Source organism: Mobula birostris, chromosome 19 (assembly GCF_030028105.1).
Source record: "Mobula birostris isolate sMobBir1 chromosome 19, sMobBir1.hap1, whole genome shotgun sequence".
Lineage (NCBI taxonomy): Eukaryota > Metazoa > Chordata > Chondrichthyes > Myliobatiformes > Myliobatidae > Mobula > Mobula birostris.
The window spans coordinates 39,497,956-39,524,913 of record NC_092388.1 but is presented as its reverse complement, the minus strand read 5'-3'; the positions used below and the strand labels follow the sequence as shown (position 1 = coordinate 39,524,913).

Sequence of the window (26,958 nt, the reverse complement as noted above, 5' to 3'; positions counted from 1 at the left end):
CACAAGTTATACTTCCACATTTTCATCCAATACTCCTAGGATCAGGGCTAAGAATATTTATGTCCTGGAAGCCTCTGTCATTAGGCCTACCAGGGCAAAACAGCTTTTAATAACTTATTCCTTGCTGGAACCCACTAATGCAAGTTCCATTATTTACGTGTTATTCTTCTTTACCTCTTTGGTCCTACTTACTTCAGTCACCAATTACCTGGCTTATTCCCCAGACTCTTAATGCACAATGCTCTGCATCTACACTTCTTCCAATGCTTGCCCAGACTCAAATCAACTGCCATATTGCAATCTTCACTGCTCCCAGTGAAAATGAAGATGTGAAAGCTAATGTGATAAAATGCCAGGAGCAGTGGTTTAAAATAATCCACCAGTTTTCACCTTAATACCCCCCGCATTAGCATCTTCATTCTTGCAATGACCAACCATCTTTTTAGATTTACTTATATAACCATATAACGATTACAGCACAGAAACAGGCCATCTCGGCCCTTCTAGTCCATGCTGAACTCTTACTCTCACCTAGTCCCACCGACCTGCACTCAGCCCATGACCCTCCATTCCTTTCCTGTCCATATAGCTATCCAATTTAACTTTAAACAACAACATCGAACCTGCCTCAACCACTTCTGCTGGAAGCTCGTTCCACACAGCTACCACTCTCTGAGTAAAGAAGTTCCCTTTCATGTTACCCCTAAACTTTTGCCCTTTAACTCTCAACTCATGTCCTCTTGTTTGAATCTCCCCCACTCTCAATGGAAAAAGCCTATCCATATCAACTTTATCTATCCCCCTCATAATTTTAAATACCTCTATCAAGTCCCCCCTCAACCTTTTATGCTCCAAAGAATAAAGACCCAACTTGTTCAACCTTTCTCTGTAACTTAGGTGATGAAACCCAGGTAACATTCTAGTAAATCTTCTCTGTACTCTCTCTATTTTGTTGACATGTTTCCTATAATTCAGTGACCAGAGCTGTACACAATACTCCAAATTTGGCCTTACCAATGCCTTGTACAATTTCAACATTACATCCCAACTCCTATACTCAATGCTCTGATTTATAAAGGCCAGCATACCAAAAGCTTTCTTCACCACCCTATCCACATGAGATTCCACCTTCAGGGAACTATGCATCATTATTCCTAGATCCCTCTGTTCTACTGCATTCTTCAATGCCCTATCATTTACCATGTATGTCCTATTTTGATTAGTCCTACCAAAATGTAGTGTGACAAGAATACACATAGATTAAGATGTTAGGTGTCCTGTGGGATCAGCAGTTGGTCTGCCACCTGTCTTCAGGAGAGAGAGAGATAAGGAAAACAGTGGAGCAGCATTTGGAGATGTGTAATGAAGGGACGGGAGAGAGAGTAACAGAAGCAGGGAGCTGTCAAGAGCGGCTCCTCCTTTGAACCCTGAACTGTTTGAAGTGATGGACAGGAGATACCCCAGCAGGGGGATAAAAAGGGACAGGTTCGCTAAGGCAGGACACACACGACACTCGAGGTAACAAGACCCTGGAAGCGGTGCGTCTCTCACAAGTCGGTGGGAAGTACCGGGCCATAAACGCACAGGGTGGAAAGGCACGATCAGCGGGAACCTGGTGTGTGTCCACCCTTGCCTGGGTGCCAGGTTCAGCGCAGGGAAACGTTCGTATCTGGAAACGGAGGGGTCACGGTCGGTGACCTCATATGACATCACAAAGGACTCGCCCGACAGCTGACTGCGAAGGTCTGTGTGTGGAAGCCATTTGAATATTCATTCGTTTTTGCTCTCTCTCTCCTTCCCCCACACTGTCCATCTCCCACGGCAGCGATTACTGCGAACTGAACTGAACTTTGCGTCACTTTGAAACTGGTCATTTGCCCCTAGACAACGATAGAGCTTGATTGATCCTGTTATCTGAATTCTGTGTACATGTATGTTTATCATTGCTGAACTGTTGCATTCATTATCCTTTTAATTAGAGTACTGTGTTGCTTGTTTCTTTAATAAAACTTTCTTAGTTCTAGTAATCCAGACTCCAACTGAGTGATCCATTTCTGCTGGTTTGGCAACCCAGTTACGGGGTACGTAACAGTAGCACCTCACATTTATCAGCATTAAACTCCATCTGCCATCTTTCAGCCCACTCTTCTAACTGGCCTAAATCTCTCTGCAGGCTTTGAAAACCTACTTCATTATCCACAACTCCACCTATCTTAGTATCATCTGTATATTTACTAATCCAATTTACCACTCCATTATCCAGATCATTAATATATATGACAAACAACATTGGACCCAGTACAGATCCCTGAGGCACACCACTAGACACCGGCCTCCAATCTGACGAACAGTTAACCACTACTACTCTCTTGCATCTCCCATCCAGCCACTGCTGAATCCATTTTACTGCTTCAATATTAATACGTAACAATTGAACCTTCCTAACTAACCGTCCATGTGGAACCTTGTCAAAGGCCTTACTGAAGTCCATATAGACAACATCCACTATTTTAACCTTGTCAACTTTCCTATTAACCTCATCAAAAAATTCAATAAGATTTGTCAAGCATGGTTTTCCATGCACAAATCCATGTTGACTGTTCCTAATCAGACCCTGTCTATCCAGATAATTATATATACCATCTCTAAGAATACTTTCCATCAATTTACCCATCACTGACGTCAAACTCACAGGCCGATAACTGCTAGGTTTACTCTTAAAATCCTTTTTAAACAATGGAACAACATGAGCAATATGCCAATCCTCTGGCACCATCCCCGTTTCTAATGACATTTGAAATATTTCTGTCAGAGCCCCTGCTATTTCCACACTAACTTCCCTCAAGGTCCCAGGGAATATCCTGTCAGGACCCGGAGACTTATCCACTTTTATATTCCTTAAAAGCTCCAGTACTTCCTCTACTTTAATCATCATAGTTTCCCTAACTTCCCTACTTGTTTCACTTACCTTACACAATTCAATATCTTTCTCCTTGGTGAATACCAAAAAGAAATTATTCAAAATCTCCCCCATCTCTTTTGGCTCTGCACATAGCCATCAACTCTGATTCTCTAAGGGACCAATTTTATCCCTTACTATCCTTTTGCTATTAATATAACTGTAGAAACCCTTTGTATTCATTTTCACCTTACTTGCCAAAACAACCTTGTATCTTCTTTTAGCCTTTCTTAATTCTTTCTTAAGATGCTTTTTACATTCTTTATATTCCTCGAGCACCTCATTTACTCCAAGCTGCCCATATTTATTGTAGATCTCTCTCTTTTTCTGAACCAAGTTTCCAATATCCCTTGAAAACCATGGCCCTCTCAAACTCTTAACCTTTCCTTTCAATCTAACAGGAACATAAAGATCCTGTACCCTCAAAATTTCACCTTTAAATGACCTCCATTTCTCTATTACATCCTTCCCATAAAACAAATTGTCCCAATCGACTCCTTCTAAATCCTTTCACATCTCCTCAAAGTTAGCCTTTCTCCAATCAAAAATCTCAACCCTGGGTCCAGTCCTATCCTTCTCCATAATTATATTGAAACTAATGGCATTGTGATCACTGGACCTGAAATGCTCCCCAACACATACCTCTGTCATCTGACCTATCTTATTTCCTAACAGGAGATCCAACACTGCCCCTTCTCTAGTTTGTACCTCTATGTATTGCTGCAAAAAACTATCTTGCACACATTTTACAAACTCCAAACTATCCAGCCCTTTTACAGAATGGGTTTCCTAGTCTATGTGTGGAAAATTAAAATCTCCCACAATCACAACCTTGTGCTTACTACAAATATCTGCTATCTCCTTACAAATTTGCTCCTCCAATTCTCGCTCCCCATTAGGTGGTCTATAATACTCCCCGTAAGCATTACTACACCTTTCTCATTCCTCAATTCCACCCAAATAGCCTCCCTAGAAGAGTCCTCTAATCTTTTCTGCCAAAGCACCGCTGTAATAGTTATCTGACAAGCAATGTAACACCTCCCCATCTTGACCCTCCGATTCTATCACACCCGAAACAACAAAATTCAGGAATATTTAGTTGCCAATCACACCCCTCCTGCAACCATGTTTCACTAATAGCTACAACATCATATTTCCAGGTATCAATCTATGCTCTAAGTTCATCCACCTTTCTTACAATGCTCCTAGCATTAAAATAGATGCATTTAAGAAACTCTCCACCTCTTACTCTCTGTTTATCCCTAATGGTGCAAACAACTTTGTTATCATTTTCTTCCTTCTCTCCTACTTCTTCAGTCTGAGTGCTCCCATTGTCTGTCCCCTGCCCACCCTCCCTCACACACAGTCCACCAGCTCTCTCCATCTGTGAACCAACCTCCTCCCTCCTAGTCTCTTCAATTTGATTCCCACCCCCCCCAACCATTCTAGTTTAAAGTCTCCCCAGTAGCCTTCGCAAATCTCCCCGCCAGGATATTGGTCCCCCTAGGATTCAAGTGCAACCCATCCTTTTTGTACAGGTCACACCTGCGCCAAAAGAGGTCAATACATTCTCCAGTTCCTTTAATCTTCCTCCAATATTGCAGACTTTGCAGTGTTCAATTTTACATTTATTTTTAAAAACAAGATTTCAATTGCTTGAACATACACATTGAGATCTATTTATTTAATATGGGGCAAGGAACATGTCATTATGGTGCTGGGCTAAAATCTGCTGCTCATATCCCACAAGCAGTAGGAGAATTTGAATAGTTTTCTTAAAATCTGAAAATTAAGATCCTGGCATTATTAATAGATAAACTGTTGAGGTAGCACAAATCTGACTGCTTCACTGGCATCTTTTAGGGAAATAATTTGACCTGACAGGGTCGACTTCAATGGAGCTGCTGACACACCAAAGTGAAGGTATGATGAACCAAGAATGGTAGTTAAATTTTGGCATTTCCAACATACAATGATGACACAAAATAAACTAAAAGAATGCTTTAGTTTAACAATCTTCCTCAACTAAAATCATGGTTTGCAGATAGCTGAAAGGAATCCATTAATTTCCAAGAATCTCCTGTTTGTAAGTTGAACTCCTCATGGATTGTGACGTGCAAGTACCTTTAATAATAAAACAAAAGCTGAGGGTACTCTCAAAGTTTCACTTGCTCAAATGTATCAGCAGAGTCAAGATGAAAGAATAAGAGAAAGTAGGAGCAGTTGGCTATGAGGAATGGGATTTCCATCTCTTCTGAGAGAGATTTTCCAATTCCATGCTCATTCATGTATCGCCCTTCTCCTCAAAACACCTTCACTGATCCATCTTCTACTATTCTCTGAGGTAGAGAATTCCAAAGATTCATCACCCTCTGTGAGAAGTTGTTTTTTTTCTGTATCTCAGTTTTAAAAGACAATCCCCTTATCTTGTAAACGTGACCCCTTATTTAAGGTTTTCTTACTACTGGGGAAAAAGTTTAATACACCACTCTTTTATATACGACCCCCAAGGATCATATCCATCTCGGTAAGATGGTGCTTTTTCCCCCCTAAACTCCAAGTATCTAACTTGTAGCAGTGATAAGGATGTGAGAAAAAAAAAGTGAGGTTATTGTACAATGAGTGTAAAGGCTGATTTATACTTGTGCGTCAAATGTACGCCGTAGGTATGCCGTAGCAGTGTACCCTACACTGTACTCTACGCCAACCCTATGCCGTAACCTAACGCGCACCTCTCCTAAAATTTAACTATGCGTTGCGGCGACGCAGACCGCAACAACTGTGATTGGTCCGCTTGGTAGCATCGCATTTCCTCCTACGCTGCGATAGCTTCCCATTGGCGACTGAAGGGCAGGGAAGGAACTCTGGCTGCAATGCTTTCAATAAAGCTTTACAGACCTCTGAGATTATGGAGGACCCTGTGCTTGACGCCAGTTTGTAGCTAGCTGCAACGACCTGTTGACTTCCACCTGAAGCTAAAACTCGAATGGTGATTGCCAGTCTCTGAGTATACTGTGCGTACACGGATGCGAAATAACTGGTTGGAGATGATGAACTAAATCGTCAAATCTACCTGCTGACATCTGAAAATATTTGAAATGCATTTCCTTGTCCATGTCTCTCAGTGGCTGGACAAGCACAGAACACTCACCCTCCTTCAGTTTCAGTCACCATTGTTTTAAGTTTGAGTTTCTTCATGTTGAGTTTCAACACGAAGAAACTCACAGTGGCATAGAAACCCCACCGCCAACTAGTGTTTTGGCGGTGAATTGCAGAGCGACACAGACACACCAACGCACAAGTATAAATGCTCACAACGGCGTAGCCCACTTGTGTAGGCTGCAGTGTAAGCTAGTACACACAAGTATAAATCAGCCTTAAATGGATAACTGACGGTCAGCACAGACAAGGTAAGCTGAAGTGCCTCTTTCTGTGCTGTATATCTGAATCGGTGGACAGGACCATCCTTTCAGTGCAGGTATTAGGTTTGAGATTCTCTTTGAGACTGCCTTCAATACATCAGTTCTTAAATAAAGGATTTAAAATTGTGCTCAGAACTCCAGATGTGGGTAGTATGAAATTTCTGGCAAGTTAAGACCATAAGACAGAAGAGTCTGACAGCACTTTATATTCCAAATGAAAACACAGTGCTTTCTGTTAAATAAATAATGCATTTAATTAAGTCCATATACAACACTATACAAAAAAACCGCAGTGAAGTCCAATAAAGTAGAACTATTATGAAAGGTCTTTTTCTTTTACAAAAATATCACTACAATATGGTATTGACTACTTTTAATAACATATCTGGGAAAATACTGTCAACATAATATGGGAGAAATCCACACAAAATTGGAATGTAAGTATTACAGTGACATATTGCCTTTGTTCATAAACAAATGGGTCAGCTCCAAATTGTGACCAAGTTTTCAATACATTTCAACAATGACCTGTGGTACAGAAACATTCTGGCATCTTGACAAGGCAGTAATGTTTTGCAATGAATAACAGATTGCAAAGGGTTTGCAAAAGTAGCATTATCTAGATTGGGGGCTCATTTTTTAAAAAAAAACACATAGATCAGTTTCTGAAATGGAAAGAAGTAAACATTCGACATTTCGGGCGGAGACCGTCCCCTTTCGGGCAGAGTTCTCCTCTTTCTTTCCAGTCCTGATGAAGGGTCTCGGCCTGAAATGTTGACCGTTTACCTTTTCCATAGGTGCTGCCTGACCTGCTGAGTTCCTCCAGCAGTGTGCGCGTGTTGCTTTGGATTTCCAGCATCTGCAGATTTTCCTCATGCTTCAGTCTCTAAAATAGTCTGTTCTAGGTCTTGGGTTGATCAACGGTCATTTCAACTTTCTCCAGGAGTTTTATTTTAATAAAAAAAAAGAATTGACAGCGACACAACTGAAGATATTTCTCAAAACCCCCCTTGTCAAATACAATGAGGTTCGTGAAAGGAACTGTACCAAGGGTGAACCAGAACAGAGGTGGAGCTGCTGTGTTAGCAGCCTACTCGCAAAGCATAACATCACTAACTGCTTCAAGGTGTACAGACCTCACAGGTGTAGAGCTTCTTGTAAATGCCTGGTAAAGACAAAGCAAAACTGTGCACATTGCATTGAAATCAATCACAATGCCATACACACGAAATACAACAAAAATTATGAGGTGTTTCTTAAGAAACAAAAAAAAGCCAAATAATTCCCGATGAAAACCAGACCCAATTGATAATGTTAGCAAGATATAACTAAAAATAAAAGATTTATCAATATATGAATAAATTATATTTTTAACAATGGTTACTATGTGTTACATTCATCCTTATGGTGTTTTTTTTAATACATGCTGATAGACTATTCTATGTTTTGGTTCATAACATTAAACACCGATTGGTATCCCACAGTAAAGTTAATCTTGCTTTGACAGAGGAAGCAATTCACTAAATGACTCGTGGAATGAGCTAATGGCTCCGATAGAGATGGGACATCATGGTAGCTCATATCTGTAGCACCACAGAGCAAGCGAGTTGTAATGTTTCCAGTCCAGTAAAGAGAAGTGGAAGTCCATTTCAGCTAATATTAAAACGATAAATTCTGACGTTTATATTTTTTTTTAACGCAGCGGAGTAATGGCAGTGGTGTTTCAAATCTTCTTGGATTATTTTTCAAATAACATTATGAATAAAAAGAAATATAAAGTAGGCCTGTGCTTTGTGATGGGCAGTTCCCTGCGTAGCTAGGAGCTGCACGTTTCACACCAGTCAAGCAGGCACTGGGGATGAGGATTAAATAAAAGTGATTATCAACCCTAAAGAGATTTGCACATGTATCAGTTCAAACGAAAAAAAAAGTCCCCAACTGTTGCTTCATTGCATCAGCTCAAAAATGTTTGCTACCATCATACGACATGTACAAAGTACAGTAGTGATGTGGACAGGCCCACAACTGGGGGCTTTTGTTTTCCTGCTTGCTTGCCGCTGTTGCCGGCTCTTCACGACTGATGGTAGTGGTGGTAGTGATGGTGATGATGGTGCTCGTGGTGGTGATGGTGCTCATGTCGCTGAACGACCGGCATTACGTAGCCGTCGCTTGACATGACCGGTGGAAGGTCACGGACGAACTCTTGCTCCAGTGCCAGGGGCTGAACGTGAGCCGACTTCAGCGGAGAGTGGATGTCTTTTATTCGTTGCCTGTACTTTTTGTGGTTGTGCTGCTGCTGCTGCTGCTGCTGCTGGAAGTGATAATGGTCGTGACCCGGGTGGCTGGGCTGGGAGTGGTAGTGCAGACCTTTACCTGCCTTGCTTCCACTGCTCTGGCCGGGTGCAGCAGAAACTTTCCCCACCCCTTTAGGAGACTTCCCCAGCATCTTCTCCTGGCACTTCAGTCGCTGGTGTGCTTCGCCTGGCCGCAGCTCGCCCCCACTTGTTGGAGAGGGCTGCTCCAGGAGCAGCTGCGATCGACGCTGGTGACTGCTGTGGGTCTCCGATTCCTGGGATCGTGACCTGCTTTGGGAGTGAGGGGTTTTCCCGTGGTGTTCTTGCCTGGTTTGTAGCGGCGGGGACCCTGAATGGGAAGAGACAAAGCAAAATCAGCAAGATTAGACAAGTACAAGAAATCTGATATAATTGATCATTTTTACTAATAATCAAATGAAATTAGCCTCTTTCAGATTTTTCATATGCCAGATGTTTGGATGACTTTACACGACTTGGAAACTTTGATTGCTTCCAAGTGAAAAAGGCTTATCTGGAAACTATCAAGGTAATCAAATAGCAGCTATATTTAACACTGGAAGACTTGGCCTACGATTATTTCATCAGAAATACACAAACAAAAATATAAAATGGCTGATGTAATTTGAAATAGAAGCAAGAATGTTGGAAACACTCAGCACATCAGGCAGCAAATGTATAAAGGGAAACAGAGTTAACATTTCTGTTCCAAGAATCCTTCAAAAGAACTTTAAAAAATTAAGGATAAACATCTTTTCATCTGCTTTCCTCCCTACTACAAACCTCATCTTCTATATTCTCTTTAGTGTTGGCGCGTGGCCAAGTGGTTAAGGCGTCGGTCTAGTGACCTGAAGGTCGCTAGTTTGAGCCTTGGTTAAGGCAGCGTGTCGTGTCCATGAGCAAGGCACTTAACCACACATTGCTCTGCGACGACACCGGCGCCAAGCTGTATGGGTCCAAATGCCCTTCCCTTGGACATCATCGGTAGCGTGGAGAGGGGTGACTTGCAGCACAGGCAACTGCCGGCCTTCCGTACAACCTTGCCCAGGCCTTCGCCCTGGAAACCTTCCAAGGCGCAAATCCATGGTCTCATGAGACTAACGGATGCCTATAAATATTCTCTTTCCTACCCCACTTTGGCTACATCTTTACTAGTTCTCCAAAGGGCATCCATCTGCCGATGTTAAGCTAGTAAGCCAAGCATTTCCATCACTTTTTTCTGCTGATAGCCTTTCAATAACACCATCAAGAAATGTGCAACTGGCAATGCAAAATTATTCCTTCATCTTTAGAAGTGAAGCATCAATCATGTCCAGATAACATTCTTCTTCAGTCCTTTCATACGAATTAAGGTCATTTTTAACAACCTGGAGGGGAAATAATGGGGGCAATGGCTGTTGTGCAGGGTGAGCTGGAGATAATGGAGGAAGAGTCATCATCTCTGCTCCATCCAGAACTTGTGTACTCACTCAATCACTTGGAAAACTGATGTTTGAACCTTAAATACTTTCATTTCTCTTTGTTCGAAGCAATCAATGGACTTTGCAAAACACACACACAGAAAGTGCCCGATGAACTTAGGCAGCATCTATGGTGGGAAATAAACAGTCGACTTCTTGGGCCGAGACCCTTCATTGGGACTGGAAAGGGCCAGAGAAAGGTGGGGAAGGTGAAGGTGGCAGGTAGTAAGTGGAAGACAGGTGGGTGGGGAGGAGGGAAGATGACACAAGAAGCTAGGTGGTAGGTAGAGACGGTAAAGGGTTGGTGGAGGAGGAAGCTAATAGAAGAGGACAGTGAACCATGAATTAAAGGGAAGGAGGTGATGGGCAGGGGAGGAAAGAAGGGATGAAAGGGTAACCAGAATGGTAAAAAAGAGAGGGGGGTGGTGGTGTGAATACCAGAAGTTAGAGAAATTGCTCTCTCCAACTGCCATTTAATTCAATACCTGGTCCAAATTTGGATGTATAATTTTCTATCCCAGCCAAGTCTAAATAATGGTTTCTCCTCTCTGTGTTTTCATCGACACAGTATTGCTCACGAATATTTGACTGCTGCTGGTCACTGTTGTATCTTCTGTAAGGGAAAAAAAAATCAAAATTGGCATTTCTTTTTATTACTCTATGGTTGATTCACCCAACATAATAGGAACTGGGTTCTGTTTAGATTCAACCTTGAACCAGTGTTCTCAATTCAAACACTGGCCATGTTTTGGATTTCCTCAGCCAGGCCTGGAACATGCATCGTTACACTTCAAATTAAGTCTCTCTTTACATTCTTCTGTTGTTTTGTTTGAACTTTGACCTGGCAGTTGTCCAATCCACTGAAATGTGGCATAAAAAGGCTGAACAGTCAAGTACTTTAAGAGTCCCTTCAAGATAAATACAACAAATGGAAAGCAACCAATGAATAAGAATCCAGAAGCTAGCAGTGTTAAGGAAAGAAGAGTCACCAAGCAGTTAGTTCCTATTGTTCTTTCTGTTAAAGAGAAGAAATAGTTAATTGAGTGGAACAGATTGTTAGAGACTATCAAAGCGTGGCAAGTAGCTAGTGTAAATATTGCTGAAGGAACAGCGTCTTTACAAATTACAGTTTGAACGTAAACCACCCACCCTAGATTTTATCTGTTGAATTGTGAAAGAGTTACACACTAAAATTAATGGAGCTGTCACAAAATATCTCGGCAATTATGCTAAATTTAAGAAAGGATCAAAAGGAAAATGAATAAAATATTCCCAATTTAAAAAGATTGACGAGAAGAAAAGTTGCTGGATATCCAATTTGGAGAGATTTGGAGTGAGTGATCTTCAGTAATAGGAAACTTCGAGCTTTTAGAAAAAGATTGTGGATGTGGGGAAAGAACAAAAACCAATCCAACTGGATAATTCGTTCAAGGTGCACCAAAGGAAAGATGAGCTGAATGGCAAGATGCGGTGCTGGAAGGTTCTGGGCAAACTGGGCAGGCAGGCTACAGCTAAACAGCACAAGACACCAGTGTTTTTGACAGTCAGTATGGACTTGGAAGGCCAAAAGTATGATTCTGTATACAGAACAAAAAATAAGCATATTCAAATCAAGGGGCATAAAGTTAATAACACAAAGCAAAATGATTGTAAAGCCATACGTACATACACAGACTATGGAGGAAAGTTACCTAAAACATTACAAAACATCTTTGGATGCCCTTTAATGGAAAAAATGAATTAAGAATTAGGATGAATAAAAAGTAAATTACGTGCAAAGCGGATACAAGTTTATCCGTTAAAGAAAATAAGATAATTCTTCAGAGTTCCTCTCTTAGTTTTGGTAACACAAATTGAGGAGATGGTTCCAATTATGCAGGACTGCTTAAGCAATCAGGGAGGGAGATCATATCAGAAGATCAGCCTCTCAGAAACACACCACTCAAAAGCCCTCACCTTGCCATATTCTGCCAGGAAATCAGAAACATATTTAAATGCTCAACATTTCCCAAGCTGAATGTGTTTCTTTCCCACTTCGTCTCCCTTTCCAATGATCCCTGTAATACCTAGATCCAGCGTTGAGGAATTGGATTAGCTTCCAGTACCTCAGCTGGGCAGACAACCTTTTGTCTGGACTCTTCATTTCTTCCACATGTTCAACTTCATTTCTGCTCCGGTTGCTTTCTCGATCTGCAAAATGTAAACGCAAAAAATCGGTCCGTAAATCCGTGCAGCTCAGCTGCTGCTTGCTACTTCACAGCTCTCTGAAGCAAACTCCCCCAAGTGAAATCTCGCATGCTTATCATGTGGAGGAGAGCAAGATATCCAGGACAGAATTCTGAACATTAAAATAGCCTCTCCTTTCTGTTAACTGCTAGGTACACAAAACTGAACCTCTTCTGTTTACAATCAAGGTCTTAGTGACCATGAAGCAACTTAGCAAAGTGATCATAAATTGCCATAAGTAACTCATATTTGGAGACTGTTAGGAGGGATGGGAAAATAGAAGTACAGTGGATTCTGGTTAATTGGGCCATTGGTTAATTTGGACAGCTGCTAATTTGGGACAAATCTTAAAGAACAACTAATTGAGAAAATAGGCAGGATTCCCTTGGCTTCTTTGGGACACTATGCTGTTTGACTAGGACAGGAAATGGCTGCTGAACGATTTCTAACTAGCCTCAGTCACAAGCAATTGTGTGGCCATTGGGCACTATACTGTGCTTAAAGCGAACAGTTCTAAATAACATCAGCTGTGTGTGTGTGTTCAAAAAGCAGCCAGTTTTGTCAGAGAGAGAAATAAGCAGTAAGACAACTCAAAATTTTTGCTCACTGCGCCTTCAAGCATTTGGGGATGCCGGAAATGGCAGAGAATGAAAATGAAACAATTTCACTACTTCAGTAAGTTAGGAACTACAAAGAACTTGAAGGTGTTAACATTCATCTTGAACGTTGCAACTAAAATTAAGACTTGGAGGATGCAATCATCCCAAGCATTACCTGAAAGTAGTCCATTATCTGTACTATGTCTCTGTACTGATTTGATTCATTTACACTGAATCGAAAGAACACAGCAGGGTATGCTGGATGAATTCCTCCATCCTTAGCTATTAGGAACTAATACAGTTTTATTGTACTATAGTAGTACTGGTAGTATTCTAATTTGCTCCGTGTTTCATTTAAATAGACAATTTGTTACAGGGTTAAACAGTAGCTTGTCTTTTTTTAATGCAACTTTTTAACCATGTCCATGAGCTTCGGCTAATTGGGACAGCCACTTAATTGGGCCAAAATGTACTGGCCCTGATGTGCATTACATTCATATAGCTGGTTTCCCTTAAGGGGATGGAATTCTTGCTGAGGAAAAGACAAACTGCACCTTTTAATCTATCCATTTTTGCCTCACGCTCTCTTGCATTGTCCAGAAAAACACTAAATCAAAAATGCCCCCCTCCCCACTCTCATTTTGTTAATAGCGTGATCAAGTACATGCTGACTAACTCACAGTGGGATTAATCGTGCCATGGTGGGCACATCAATTCAATCATGATTTCCTTTTTGAAAAACACCTTTATTTTTACTAATGTAGTGAAATTAGTGAGGTACATTGGAATCTCTAGCATGTTATGAAAGCAAACACTGACAAAAAAAGGAAAAAAGAGACAAGGTAAACTATTTAGTGCTTGGCTTATGCTACATGAATAAACATCAGGTGGCTGACCTTGACCACTGGTAGGACCATCTTTCTTCCTTTGAAGAGGTTCAGGGGTCACTGTCAGTTTTACCCTCAAGGTCTTGCTGCTGGTGGATGACTGGTTCACTGAAGCATCTACAACTTCATAGATGGTGTGCATCAGGCTGGACATGTCCTATATGAAGAAGACAGATATACAGGTGGTGACCAACTTCATTTTTCACACTAAAAAGCTCTTTGGTGCAGAGAAGTTTCTTTCCATAATAGAAAATGTGCCCAATTCCAACTCCTATATATCAAAGTTGAAAGCATACGAAGTACTCTGTTTAAACTTCATGTTTCTTGCATGTTCCTTTGATGGCATAATTAAAAGATTTTATTAATATTACAGTTAAATTTAACATGGCAGCCAGAGATTTCTTACAGCAACAGAAGAAAGCCAGATTACCATTGATAAGTTTCAATTTAGTGGGCCACTTTTTCCCCATATCTCTTAATATTCTACTCCAACTAAAAGTATAGCCTGACATTAACAATTAGTTAAGCAACCATAACCTCTTTGATCAAATTCTACCATTCCTTGCACTTTATGACTGATAGCAATCTAATTTCATAGTTACATTCCCAATGTTCTGGATTCTTTCACATGTGGAAGTAGTTTCTACCTTTTCATACATCAAATCTTAACTATCTTGATATGGTTAAAAATGAACCTCTTCTCTCCAGATTAATCAGCACTGCATCATCTCAGACTAAGTATGTGTACGTTTCCTCTGTTGAACACCGAAAACAACTGAATAAGGTCTACTGATGGTTTCCTACATCTGCAGCAAATTTCCAACCTGTCATATTCAAACACCTTCAAGGTAAAGATTGAAAAAAATCAATTGCGGCCACTTCGGTGGTGATGTCTGTTATCTGTCAAGTAGGGGACGGTGCACAATTATGATTTGATGGAGACGGATGTGAGAGTACGGAGGAACATTTGGAAAACTTCAGAAATGCCCGCTTTGCTGCTGCTGCTACTCTGTGGGTAACCGGAATCTCCGGAGCAGAAGGACCCGAAATCCTCGGCTTTGCTTATTTCAGCGGCCAGGGCGAGGTCGAAGGCACTCAGCAAAGGATAGCGTTCGGGAGGCTGTATTGGAGAGGCTGGTTGGAAGCTCTAAGTTTTCGGATGGATGTACTCAGTGTCAGCTGTGGCCGGCTGCTTCCAAGGCATTGGCAAGTTGACGGTGCCTGGAGGTTTATGGCAGAAGGTTTCTCCCTTTTGCTGCCTGCTGTCGGGGACTCAGGAGTTGATTGACTCGGGGACTTTTGAGACTTTATTTACCATGCCCATGGTTTGTTCATCATCAAATTATGGTATTGCTTTGCACTGCTGTGATTATATGTTATAATTATGTGGTTCTGTCAGTGTTAGTCTTTGGTTTGTCCTTTTTTCTGTGATATCACTCCGGAGAAACATTGTATCTTTTCTTAATGCATGTATGCATTTCTAAATGACAATAAAAGAGGACTGAGTGTACTCATAATCTAAAATGTAATGTTCACCTGTCCACTAGGTTCTTTGCCTTAAATCCAACTCTCACTTCAAAAAGATTGTATCAGAAAGAAAAATCCAAAAGCATTGAACTATTTAGAGAAGTGACTGGTAATTTCCACAGTGAATCTGACACCAGGTAAGAAACTATTGAAGGAAGTGGTAAGAAGGCACTGGGGAAAACATGAACAGGATTAAGGGGAGACAAAACGATTTAGAAATGATTTATTGACACTGAAAGCAACAGAATAGCCAAGGAGGAATATGGAGTATTAGGGTTTTCAGAACACCTTTGAGAAGTTGTCATCCAAGATATTATCGGGTAAAATGGGAATACATGGTAACAAGGATAAATATCAGCCAGGACTAAGGAATGGGAACAGGAATAACAGGTCATCTTCCAGTCAAGAAGCCATGACGAGCAGGACAGGGAAAGTGTTCACAATTTAGAGCAGTATAGGTGAAACACATCCTTGTTTGTTGATGATTCAATCCTGGATGGCACTGTGGGTCATGAGAAAGATGCTGCAAGGCCTCCAGGAGATTTTGACAACCGAGTGGCCTTGAATGTATGAGACAGACTATAATGCAGAAAATGAAAGATCATATTTGATTAAAATAATGCATTTTAAAAAAAAATGAGGATACATTGAAAGTCATTGATGTTCCAAGGGACCTGTGTGTTCTTTGTACATTAATGGTTAATAATTAACATGCAAGGTAAGCCATCCATTAAGAAAGTTGCAGAAGGATTCAGGTTTAAAACATCTTGCTTCAATCACAGTTGGAACATTGTGTACAGGTCTGGTCTTCTTACCCAAAGGAGATACATTTCTGGTAAGAAGGTTCTCCAGATCGATTTGTGAAAGTTATTTTGGGGACGTGGGGGTGGGGAGCATGCTGTCCACTCAGCGAGGTTCAGTATATTGAGAGAATACTCTTTTGTATTTAGAAGAATAAGGGTGGACAGTGCAAATACAAGGATGGGTCACCACCTCGAAATAAGAGTCAGCCTTTCAGGACTCGGATGAGAAGTAACTTCTTTACTATAGACAATAAATCTTTGAAATTCTTTACTCAAGGCGGCTGTGGTACTTATTATCTCTAATACATGTCTAGCATTTCTCTGCAAGGCCCAGTGTAAAGACTAAAGGCTCTGAATTGTTTGGCATCAGTTGGCAAGTAACCCATGTTGCATTGAATTGACTCCTAACCTGCAGGGCTATTTTCTGCAAAACACAATAGTCAAAGGGCTTGTAAGAAGCCAGCTATCTTCAGTATCTTGACGATGAGTACTACTTTGACGCTTGGAGCCCAAATCAATTTGCAACATATTAACCTGTTACCTGCCAACCTGCGCAGAAAGCAACATGTCAATCAATTCCCCACCACAACCCCTAATTGTCAAGTCAAATCTCAACACCAGTCAGACCTTTACACTTCCCTTCATTGCCTTTGCCCAGCCACTGCTTGTTCTAAAATTAGCCAAAATCAACAAAGGCAGAAAAAAACCGTTACAGTTCACACTGATAATTCAGTTTAAATTTCAACGTTCAACTGAACAATGCATGATAAATGTCTTGTTCCAAAAAGGCAAACCATATAAAACACATAGGACAAAGAACAGATGTTGGGACAAATCAATTAAAAAATATGTAATATAATGGATGAAAGAACTTGTAAAGAGATTAATGACTGTTCCAAAGCTAACAAGTTAAAAATTACTGGAATCTCTTTGCAATAAAAACTAAACTCACACTAGATTCCCCACAAGAGATTGTTCATTTCCTATTTTCAAAGTATGTGTTTGAATAACACTGGTGCCTCAGCTTCTCCCATGCCAACAATGCTGATGGACTTAAGATGGGTAAAACTGCTTGTAGAACACATTACTTCCAAGTTGCCTCCTCTGGTCTTTAATTGAAGCATTACTCAAACGTTTCAATATACTTTAAGCTTCACATCTAAGCTTTGAGAAAAGTTTGTTTCACAGCTCCATTGTTAAACAAACTGTCTCCTTCGTTCCCAACTGCCCTCCTGTCATATTTTAAACCCCTCCACCCCACCTCTATTTCAGCAGCTTCAATACTACTTCTAAACCAACTGTCTTCTTAAGCACAAAAACACAACAGATGAATAATGGAGCAGGAGAAAGTGATCATCCACCCAAGCATGCCTCACCATTCAATATAATCATGGGTGATTCTAAACAGGCCTTAACGTGTTTTTTGTGCCATTTCTCTATACTCCTCTATTCCTCAATTTATCAAATGTTTACCCACTTCCACAAGAACTATTTCCAATGACCCATCTTCCACACATACTGGGCAGAGAGCTTTAGAGATTCATCACCCTCTGTGAGAGAAAAAAATTCTGCAGATGTGTCTTAAACGACCCCAACCCCTGACTTCGCCGTCAACGTTTACTGCCTCCTTTTTACGAGCCTTTGTGCCCGACGCTGGTCCCCTCGGCCTGAGTCGATGTAGCAGTAGTTTTTCCGAGCTCGGCTAACTGCAGTGAAGTGCTTCCTCAAATTATTCTAGCAGCGGCAACATTGGAACCTGCACTCCTCGAGACATTGAAGAGATCTCAGTTGAGGCAGCAAGCTTTAGTGGGTTTTATCTTCTAAAACACAATTTAGAACTTCAGCATTGTCAGAGTCACTGAGCCCAAAAATCAGCCACTCAGCCCACAGCTGCCCATGCTAACAATCCAGTAACCATAGACTAAGGAGCAAGCTTGGAAGGATGAAAAATTAAATAAAAGTGAGGATGAAGGAAGTTTGTCGAAAGTTGGTTATACACCTGCAGACAATTCGCCCACCCATGAGCTGCTTAACCAAGGGTACAACAGCAAAATTTGCAAGTTAAAACACCACAACATCCTAAAAAGCAAAACAAATGTAAATGTACCTCCTTAGTAACCTTGCCACTGTTGTCAAAATCATAAAGAGTGAAGATCCATTCCTGATGGTTATCTTCTTCAACAGACACGTCACATTCTAGCTCCTGAAAAGAAAGTGCATTTCTCCGTTCTAAATCTCTCCTCTACTGTGGGATTCTTCAACAGACTGAAATTGTGTAACCCAAGGTAAATCACCACACCGATGTATAGCGTGCCAGAATGGTAGATTCTGCTGTAGTGGGGAAATACAGGAGGCTTAGCGTTGCCTCAAACTTGGGGCAGCTTTAGCTCATTTCTAACTGAAACAACAAAATCTTTTGCCTTCTTGTTCTTAGTTCCATTAGAATAAAATTGAACAATACGTGTTCACTTTTTGATGAATTACTGGCCGGTGATTCAGAGCTAGTTGATGCAAGTTGCGGCCTTACACATCCACAACAATTACCCTTATTAACAGGTTCTATATTTGTTGTGTTTTTGTGGCATTTCAGAAGCAGTTAAAGGTCAATAGGCTTTCCTTGAAACTGGTCATCAAACCCAAATTAACTCTTTCTCTGCCATAGATGTTATCTAACCCTGCTGAGCAGTTCAATCATTTTTGCTTTTAATTGTGGGAAAGGAGTAACAGGGACTGAAAGGTCCACTCCTACACCAATATTGGCCCCTGGACACTCAGCGGGGATTTGAGCTAACAATTGTGTAGAAGGCAAAAGTCCCCAGCATTATAATCTTGATTATTCTATCCATACTCAAGATCCCATTCCAGCGGGATTGCAGAATTACCTCACACTTGGTACCTGTAATAAACAAACGTCTTGTCAACGCAACAGCAAAAGTTGAAAAGACTGTTTCGCTTGTGAAGGACACAAACTGACTTTGTTCTCAATATTTTTCATGTCACACAATATACCCCATAGCCGCTTGATAACAAATTTGCCATTTTCTTGGTTTTAAAACTCACATCAAAGTTCAGCCTTTTTTTGCTTGTGCCTCTACTGGTTTCTTTACTGGGACACTTTTCTCCATCTTCCTGAGTGAAAGTTGACGTAATTCCATCACATGGTTCCACCTTTTCTGGGGGAAGCACCACTGGAGAAAGGAGAAGACATGAACAATGATGAATTCAGTTTTATTCAGTATTGAGGAAGAACTTGTTTTTACATAGAGACCTTTGAATCTTAGAGCACACAACACACTTTATAACCAATGAAGTAGATTTGAAGTGTAGGTATTGTTTTAATGCAGGAGATATGGAAACCAACAAATTTTCAAAGTTAAAAACAAATTATTCATTTCAATGGCTAGTTGAGGAATAAATATTAATCCCATATTGGGAGTGGCTCCACTATCCTTCTTTGAATAGAGCCATGGTGGCTTTCACATCCACAGGTAAACAGACCCTTGGTTTATCTTTAGAAATAACTGGAATTTTTAATAGTGCAGCACCTCATCTGTAGTCTTTGGAAATGTTAGACTCGGAGCTTGATTACTTTATATTTATGACAAGCCTTCCTCAATATCTAATCCACTTAGCCAGGGAGATTTGGCTACATGTGCATCATCTTTTTTGCTCCAAAGATAAAGGTGAAGTTGTTCTTTCAAGTTTGAAATTAAGTGATAATTTTGGATCCATAATTTTGAAACTGGCCCTGAATTACTGATTGGAAGGCACAAGATACCATAATCTTTTGCCATGCCAGAAGGAAGATACTAAAGACTTCCAGACCAATATACACTGGCTATTAATACTTGGTTATACTTACTTACAGATTGAATAATAAACAACAAATATTACCAAGATATAATATGTCTCAACACAATTGTGTAATTCCTTCTGGGCTCAAACTGCAAATGAAGGAATTGAAGCATACAAGACAAGTTGATGTTCTTGGAGCAGCAATGAAGACATTTCAAATTAGTTTACATCCACAGCAACTGAGTGTTAACATTTCCTATATTATAACAATGCTGAAAGATTGGATCCCAGAAAACAAGCCAGTGAATGATCAACCAAGCAGTATTCCGATAAAAACCATTTGCTATCCAAACTCAATCCTATTGGCTACTAGCTCACAACAGGGCCAGAGTCCCATAATCTTGATACAATTGTGCAGCAAACCTTTACAGGACCACATGATAAATGCTCTTCTCTGTATGTATATTAGTACTTCAGTGTTTCTGTGTTATTCCATGTGCCATTTACAGCTTATGAGTGGATTAAGGTCCCATTCCAGGGACTTTGGACAACAAAAAAAAGATATTCTCAGTACTGTACCAAGGGATTGCTGCACTAACAGGACAGCTGCAATTCAGTTCAACCAAAGCCCTGCGTCAGAGGGCTGCACCATCCCGCTGTTCTGGCTACACCCATTTCTCAATCAATATTAACATCTTACCTTCAGCACAGTGCAAAAAATTCAGGAGAGGTTTAGATATTTAAGAAGGGGGTTCCCGAGCCAAGTCCCAAATGAGCTGTTAGCCCGGTTTCAATGGTGGGCTGAAATCCAGAATCCCCATCATTGACAGAAACCTAAATTGATGACTTTCTGAAGTAGCATGACTGATGGAGGAGATAAAGGAAAGAATCTGAGCACACAGATGACAATTCTGAAACAAAAACATTGGCATTGCCGACATCGGTTTGTGAGCAAGGATGAGGGGGGGTGAGGCACAATGAGATACAAATGCCAAGTTCAGAATTAAATCAAATTTAAGGTAATGCGGAAGAGTTAGCTTTGAGAATGTTAGCATTCACAAAAGTCCATTGGTTGGTGCTTTGATATTGAATCTTCTTTCCTTCCTTCTGGGTTTCATTATTTAATTTTTTCTGTGTATGCAGGCTTTTTGTCTCCCCTTATACAATTCACAAAAATTTCCAAAGAAATAGAAATATTTTCCCGTGTAAACAATGGACATAGCTTTTAAAAGAGCAAAGGAATGTATGGCTCAGGATCAAGACAGCCAACCACACTGGGCCAAATGGCCTGTTCCTGTTCCAGATTGTTAAAGTTCTTGCAGTCCCAATGTGAAGTCATATAAGCAGTACATTAATTAGGTCAAAGGCAACTCTGTTTCCTCAGTGTATCATTCACGTTAATTATCTTGGCCAGCCGACAGCTCACCAAAGCCGGTAACCAAAAACAAAGTAAAATTCCTACAGCTTCTGAGCAAATACTTCATACCTTCACCTACTAAAGGTTTGGAACTTGTACTTATATAGTACATTTTATGCTTTCAGCATCCTCAAAACATTTGCAACAATTTGCACTCAAGAGAAAAATTTGACTCCAAGTGAGAAGAGGATTTCAGGACAGATAATAAAGATCTGTCTGTTGAGGTAGATTTCAGGGAGCATCTTAAGAGACAGCTGGAAATTGAGAGCCTCTATGACTGAGGATTTTAAATGTTGCACAATGTCATAGGTTAATGGAGGTGAAATAGGTAAGCTCAAGTATAATGGGTGGATGATGACAGTTTTATATGGTAGATGATGTTAGCTGGAGAGCAACAGGAAAAGTCAAGTCAAGAGATAAAGGGTTGGAGTGGGATGCAGGGATGATCCAAACAACAGGTGTGCTGACGCAAGGACTTAATGCCAAAGTTAAAGTTCAGAAGCATGGAGAGAAGATGTCATAGAGAATACTTTGGCTGCAAATAATAAGAATGAAACCCACTGATAATTTCAAAATCAGACAACCATCAGACTGAGACACCAGAGATGTTGAGCAATCATAGGGTCATGTCAGTGTAGGACTATCCAGCTGGAAGATAAAGGAGGGACATAGAGAAAGATAGAGTGGCAAATTTTAAAAGAACAAGATAATTTCAGGACTACAGTTCAAAAACAGAATTGAGAAAAAGGTGGGCTTGGATTTGGAGATGTAGACACACAAGGAGGTTGGATGTGACACAATACTCTGAATGAGCAATAAATTAAGAGAATGATGATAGAATTGGTCTCAATAGATTTAGAAATGGCGCATCAAAACAGGAAAGAGAACTGTTAGCAAAATTAGCTCTCACTGGGCCCAGAAAGAGATCGGAAGTCAAGAATTTTGTTGTTGAACCCAGAGGCAGGTCTCATGGAAAAGATGAGACCAGAGAGAGCAAGACACACTGGGAGAAAAAGTGGCCACAGATGTTATTTAATAATCAGAGAAGTGGGAAAAAATAGCTAGTTTTGGTAGTGGATATGGCCTAGTCCATCACAGATAAAGCTCTTCCTACTATTCAGCACTATTAAGCGCTGTCACAGGAAAACAGCATCCACCATCCAGGTCATCCTCTCTTCTCGCTGCTGCCATCAGGAAAATGGTACAGGTGCCACAGGGCCCACACTATCGGGTTCAGGAACAGTTATTATCCCTCAACCAGAGGGGTAAATTTCACTCATCCCATCACTGAACTATTCCCACAACCTGTGGACTCACTTTCAAGGATTCTTCCTCTCAGGTTCTTGGTATTTATTGCTTATTTATTGATTTTTTTCTTCTGTATTTGCACAGTCTTTTACACATTGATTGTTTGTCTTTCCTGTTGGGTGTGTTTTTTCACTGATTTTATTGTTTCCCTTGGATTTACTGTGTAGGCCTGCAAGAAATCAAATCTCATGGTTGTATATGGTGACATATACGCACTTTGATAATAAATTTACTTTGAACTTTGCTTCAGGGCAAGTTCACACACAGCAGGGGAAAATATCATCCATCTTTATGATAAATTATGCATTTCTCGAAGGCAAGACTAGTTTAAAAGTTTACTTACAATCAAGAGACAACAGGGTTTTCCTTGTATTTCAGAAAAACTTTGGAGAGCAAGACGTTTAGAATGGTCCAACCAAATCTGGCGAGAGATGGTGAAATCAGTTTCCCATCAAAGACATTCAACCTTGGTCTGAAAGTACTTCAGTGGAAATATGAGGCATGGGGAATGACTAGCCTGAGGGTGGGATGCTTTTAACGTTTGAAGTGCAAAGCTCCAAAAACTGCCATGCAGCCGAAGGAGATAATGAGAAATGTATTGTGATACCTGTCCGAGAGTAGGTACTGTTTAATGTAGGAAATGCAGCTGCCAATTTACACACAGAAAGATTGCAAAAAACAGCAACAAGATAAGGGATCAGGTCATCAGCCTTGAAATTATGTCAGCTGAGTGATAAATATTGGCCAGGAATTCCTTCTACTGGAAAGGAACGTGCCATGCAGGAAGGCCTTTAAGTGATAGCACAGATGGGATTTTAAACCAGCCAGGTGGTAGAGAAGGCCAAAAGTAATGGAAACTTTGGTTGCAGGGGAAAGATTCCAAGACAGAAATATTCACAGAAATTTATTTCATATTAGAAAATTCTGGAAATTCCTAGAATTGCTGGGACCATTTTGTTTAAAATTATTTTACAAGTATATACAACTTACTTCAACTGGGTAATGAGCACAATTGGACAACATGCATTGCCTTGATTCCATATGGCTACAGTTATCTCAAGCTTCAAGCAAGAGTCTTCGATTAATTAGTTCTCTTGGAATCTGGTCAGGAGACAAGTGTCATCCATTCGTGTTTCATGATTGGATTCCCAGAGATATGGTTATTCAAAGATGGGTGCTTGAAGCTTGTGTGTAACTGCAATCATTTGCAGACATTACCCAGATGGGAAACCAAAGAGAAGGAGTTAGTGAGTGAGTGTGTGAGTGTGTGTGTGTGTGTGTGTGTGTGTGTGTGTGTGTGTGTGTGTGTGTGTGTGTGCGTGTGTGTCTGTGCACGCGCACAGTTGGTGAAAGAGCACTCATGCCTAATTTGGGCCCAGACTGTGTGGCAAAGCCCAGTGGTAAATGTTAAATATTGACAGTATATTGAGCACTGCACAGTAATGTGCTGCAGATAAAGCAGTGTAATACATCCATTGGTTTCAAGGTTTCCAGAAGGCAAGTTGCCACATCAAATGTTATCGCTGACAATAGAAGTTCTTGGTGCAGGAGGTAACATGCTAGTGTGGACAGAAGATTGGCAGGCTAACAGGGTGTAGACATCACGTACATGTGGGTCTTTTTTTCTGGTTGGCAGGATGCAATGATAGGTGTGCTGCAGAGATCAGTGCTGGGGTAAACATAAGTAATTTAGAAGGCAGACCTAGAAAATGATTGCTAAATTTACTAATGAATTTACTAATGATACAGGAAGGAAAGGCATGTTAGCTTTAGATGACTGGTTTAGTACGACTGGAACAAGTGCATTGACACACTTTGGAGACCAAGTTGGCTTGAACTTGTTAAAGGCAAATTAACAAGAAAAAGAAAAAAATCCACAACTGCTCTCCAAGAGTCAGGAAGACTCTACGGTTCTTGTAATGGTCCCCATTTGCATCCATTACTGTAATTCCAACTCTACCTGCAAACTCAGTCCTGGTAAACTGTTCCATCTCCTGGTCCTGCCACATCATCAGTCTGCCTCTAATGATAAAACTTGCTTGATGTCTTTTACTGAACCAAGGAATACGGCTGTATAAGTGAAGCAAATTGCTTTAAAACTTCCATTCAGCCAGATCAAAATTGGTTCTCCCAAGATACTGAATATGGACAAACTATGGACATCCAACCTGGATCTTCATGGATTCACTTTAGAAGCAATAATCTTGGTCTCACAGGCTACTCATGAACCCATGTTCTTTAAAAGTTGCTTTCAGATCTACAAGCAGTTAAAAAGGGTTGAAATCTATTGCAAGGGGCTATTATATTTCCTAATCTGCTAATAGTAATCAAAAGACTCCAGGGTCCTCATGTATCTGTTGATCAATAAAAAGCAAGCATTCCTGACTTGATCCATGGAGATATTTGGATTTTTGCAGCCAAGGGCAACAGGAGGAAACGTAAAGCCTGCATACCCATAGCATGTCTTCAGGCTCTGGCTTCAGTTTCCATCTTTATACGCCAGAAACTACAGCCAAAAAAGCTTATTGATGCCATTTCCGTTTGAAATGCACAAAATGTGCAATTCTTCTCAATGTAATTGTGTAATGATATCACATATCATTAATGCAAGCTGAAGTAATTTCACTTACAACAGGAGCTAGGTCTTTACAAGGAAGAACATATACTTTTGTGTTTTCACAACCAGTCACTGCTGAAATAAAAGGAAATGCAGTAGCCTATTTGTGAAAAACAATATCCCATAAATATTAATGAGCAAGTTACCAAAAGGTTAAATATTGACAGACGTCTGCAAGAGCTCTAGCATTATTTCAGAATAGCTCTGGTGGACTCTAAAAGTCCAACCATTAGAGGTTGGGAGGAAAGAAACTTAGGAAGTGGTATCGCCAAAGTACCACTTAGAAACTTATAAATGGGCTTGTACCTATGAAGGATTGTACATTAAAAAACAAGCAGCTTGCATTGGACTACTAACATTTGATCAATTATTAAAGGATTTCTACCATTTAATAACTATCTTCACTTTATTTTCAAAAAAATATATAAATATTTAATTCATAACTGCTGACTCAAACATCTTTGCTGCTTTGTTTTATCTTAAAAATGGCAGATGGTAAACTAAAAATACCAGGCGGTAAAGCATTCAGGACAGTCCCACAAAGCTGCTGGAGCCTTTATGTTTATCTTTATACCTTTTTCCATTCCTCCTATCAAATAGTTCTTGCCTGAACCATTACCGCAGAAGTGAATTCCACAGCCTCAATGTGAATGGCATTTCTCCTGTCAAATACCTTACCATTAACCTCGCATCCAATATCCTTCCTTTAAAGTAAAAAGATATTTGGGTTACTGCAACTAATTTCATGTTCATAATTGAGTTGAAATCTCACATTTAAAGATGGATTAAAAAAAACCATGCTGCCTAGTTTTCTTTCAACAAATTATAGGCAATAATCAGAATTCATCTGCAAGATGCCATGGGTATTTCTTCCAGCAAGACTAAAATGCCAAGATTAACGCGAATAGTCCTGGATCTTGGGTTAACCAATCTTAGCTCATCACACTTTAATGGACTTAGTATTCCCCAGACTATAAGCACCAGACCAAAACCAGCCAATTGTTCGTAGACTATAATAGAACGTTGGAACAGAATTAGGCCATTTGGCCAATCAAGTCTGCTCCACCATTCTATCATGGTTGATTTATTATCCCCTTCAACCCCATTCTCCTGCCTTCTCCCCTTAACTTTTGACACCCTTACTAATCAAGAAACTATCAACTTCCACTTTAAATATACCCAATGACTTGGGCTCCCCCACCATCCGTGGCAATGAAATACACAGTCACCACCCTCTGGCTAAAAAAAAATTCCCCTGCATCTCTGTTCTAAAGGAATGTCCTAAGGCTGTGCCCTCTGGTCCTAGACTTCCCCACTAAAGGATACATCTTCTCCATGTCCACTCTCTTTAGGCCTTGCAATATTTAATAGGTTTCAATGGTCATCCAAATGGCTGCTTGACCATGTGCTAGCCATGTGGAAAGTGGGCATATTGGATGCAGTCTATAAGCTGCCCTAGCTCCACAATTCTGAACAGATACACACTCCTCCATTTTTGACCTTCGGCCTACACAAATTTTCTTTGCTCCAGCACAGATAGCTGTGCCTTCAGCTAACTCAGGCCTTAAGTGATGAAACTCCCTCACTAACCCGCTCCTCCTCTGTTATCCTTTAATAAGCTCTTTA

At 40.5% G+C, this 26,958-nt stretch overlaps 1 protein-coding gene across 3 annotated transcripts in view; it reads right to left on the bottom strand.

Moving 5' to 3' along the window:
• Positions 1–6,610: 6,610 nt before the first annotated feature.
• Positions 6,611–26,958, bottom strand: part of nkd2b (NKD inhibitor of WNT signaling pathway 2b) — a 113,358-nt gene continuing 93,010 nt past the window's right edge. For 2 of the 3 annotated variants that reach the window (XM_072283461.1, XM_072283463.1), the window contains 6 exons: positions 19,256–19,383; positions 18,303–18,398; positions 13,875–14,022; positions 12,259–12,343; positions 10,639–10,766; positions 6,611–9,024 (listed from right to left, as the gene is read on the bottom strand). In XM_072283461.1, coding sequence (XP_072139562.1) covers positions 8,453–9,024; positions 10,639–10,766; positions 12,259–12,343; positions 13,875–14,022; positions 18,303–18,398; positions 19,256–19,383 — 1,157 coding nt within the window. In that variant the 3' untranslated portion in view covers positions 6,611–8,452. The remainder of the gene's footprint in view (positions 9,025–10,638; positions 10,767–12,258; positions 12,344–13,874; positions 14,023–18,302; positions 18,399–19,255; positions 19,384–26,958) is intronic. The other variant, XM_072283462.1, reaches the window with a different exon arrangement.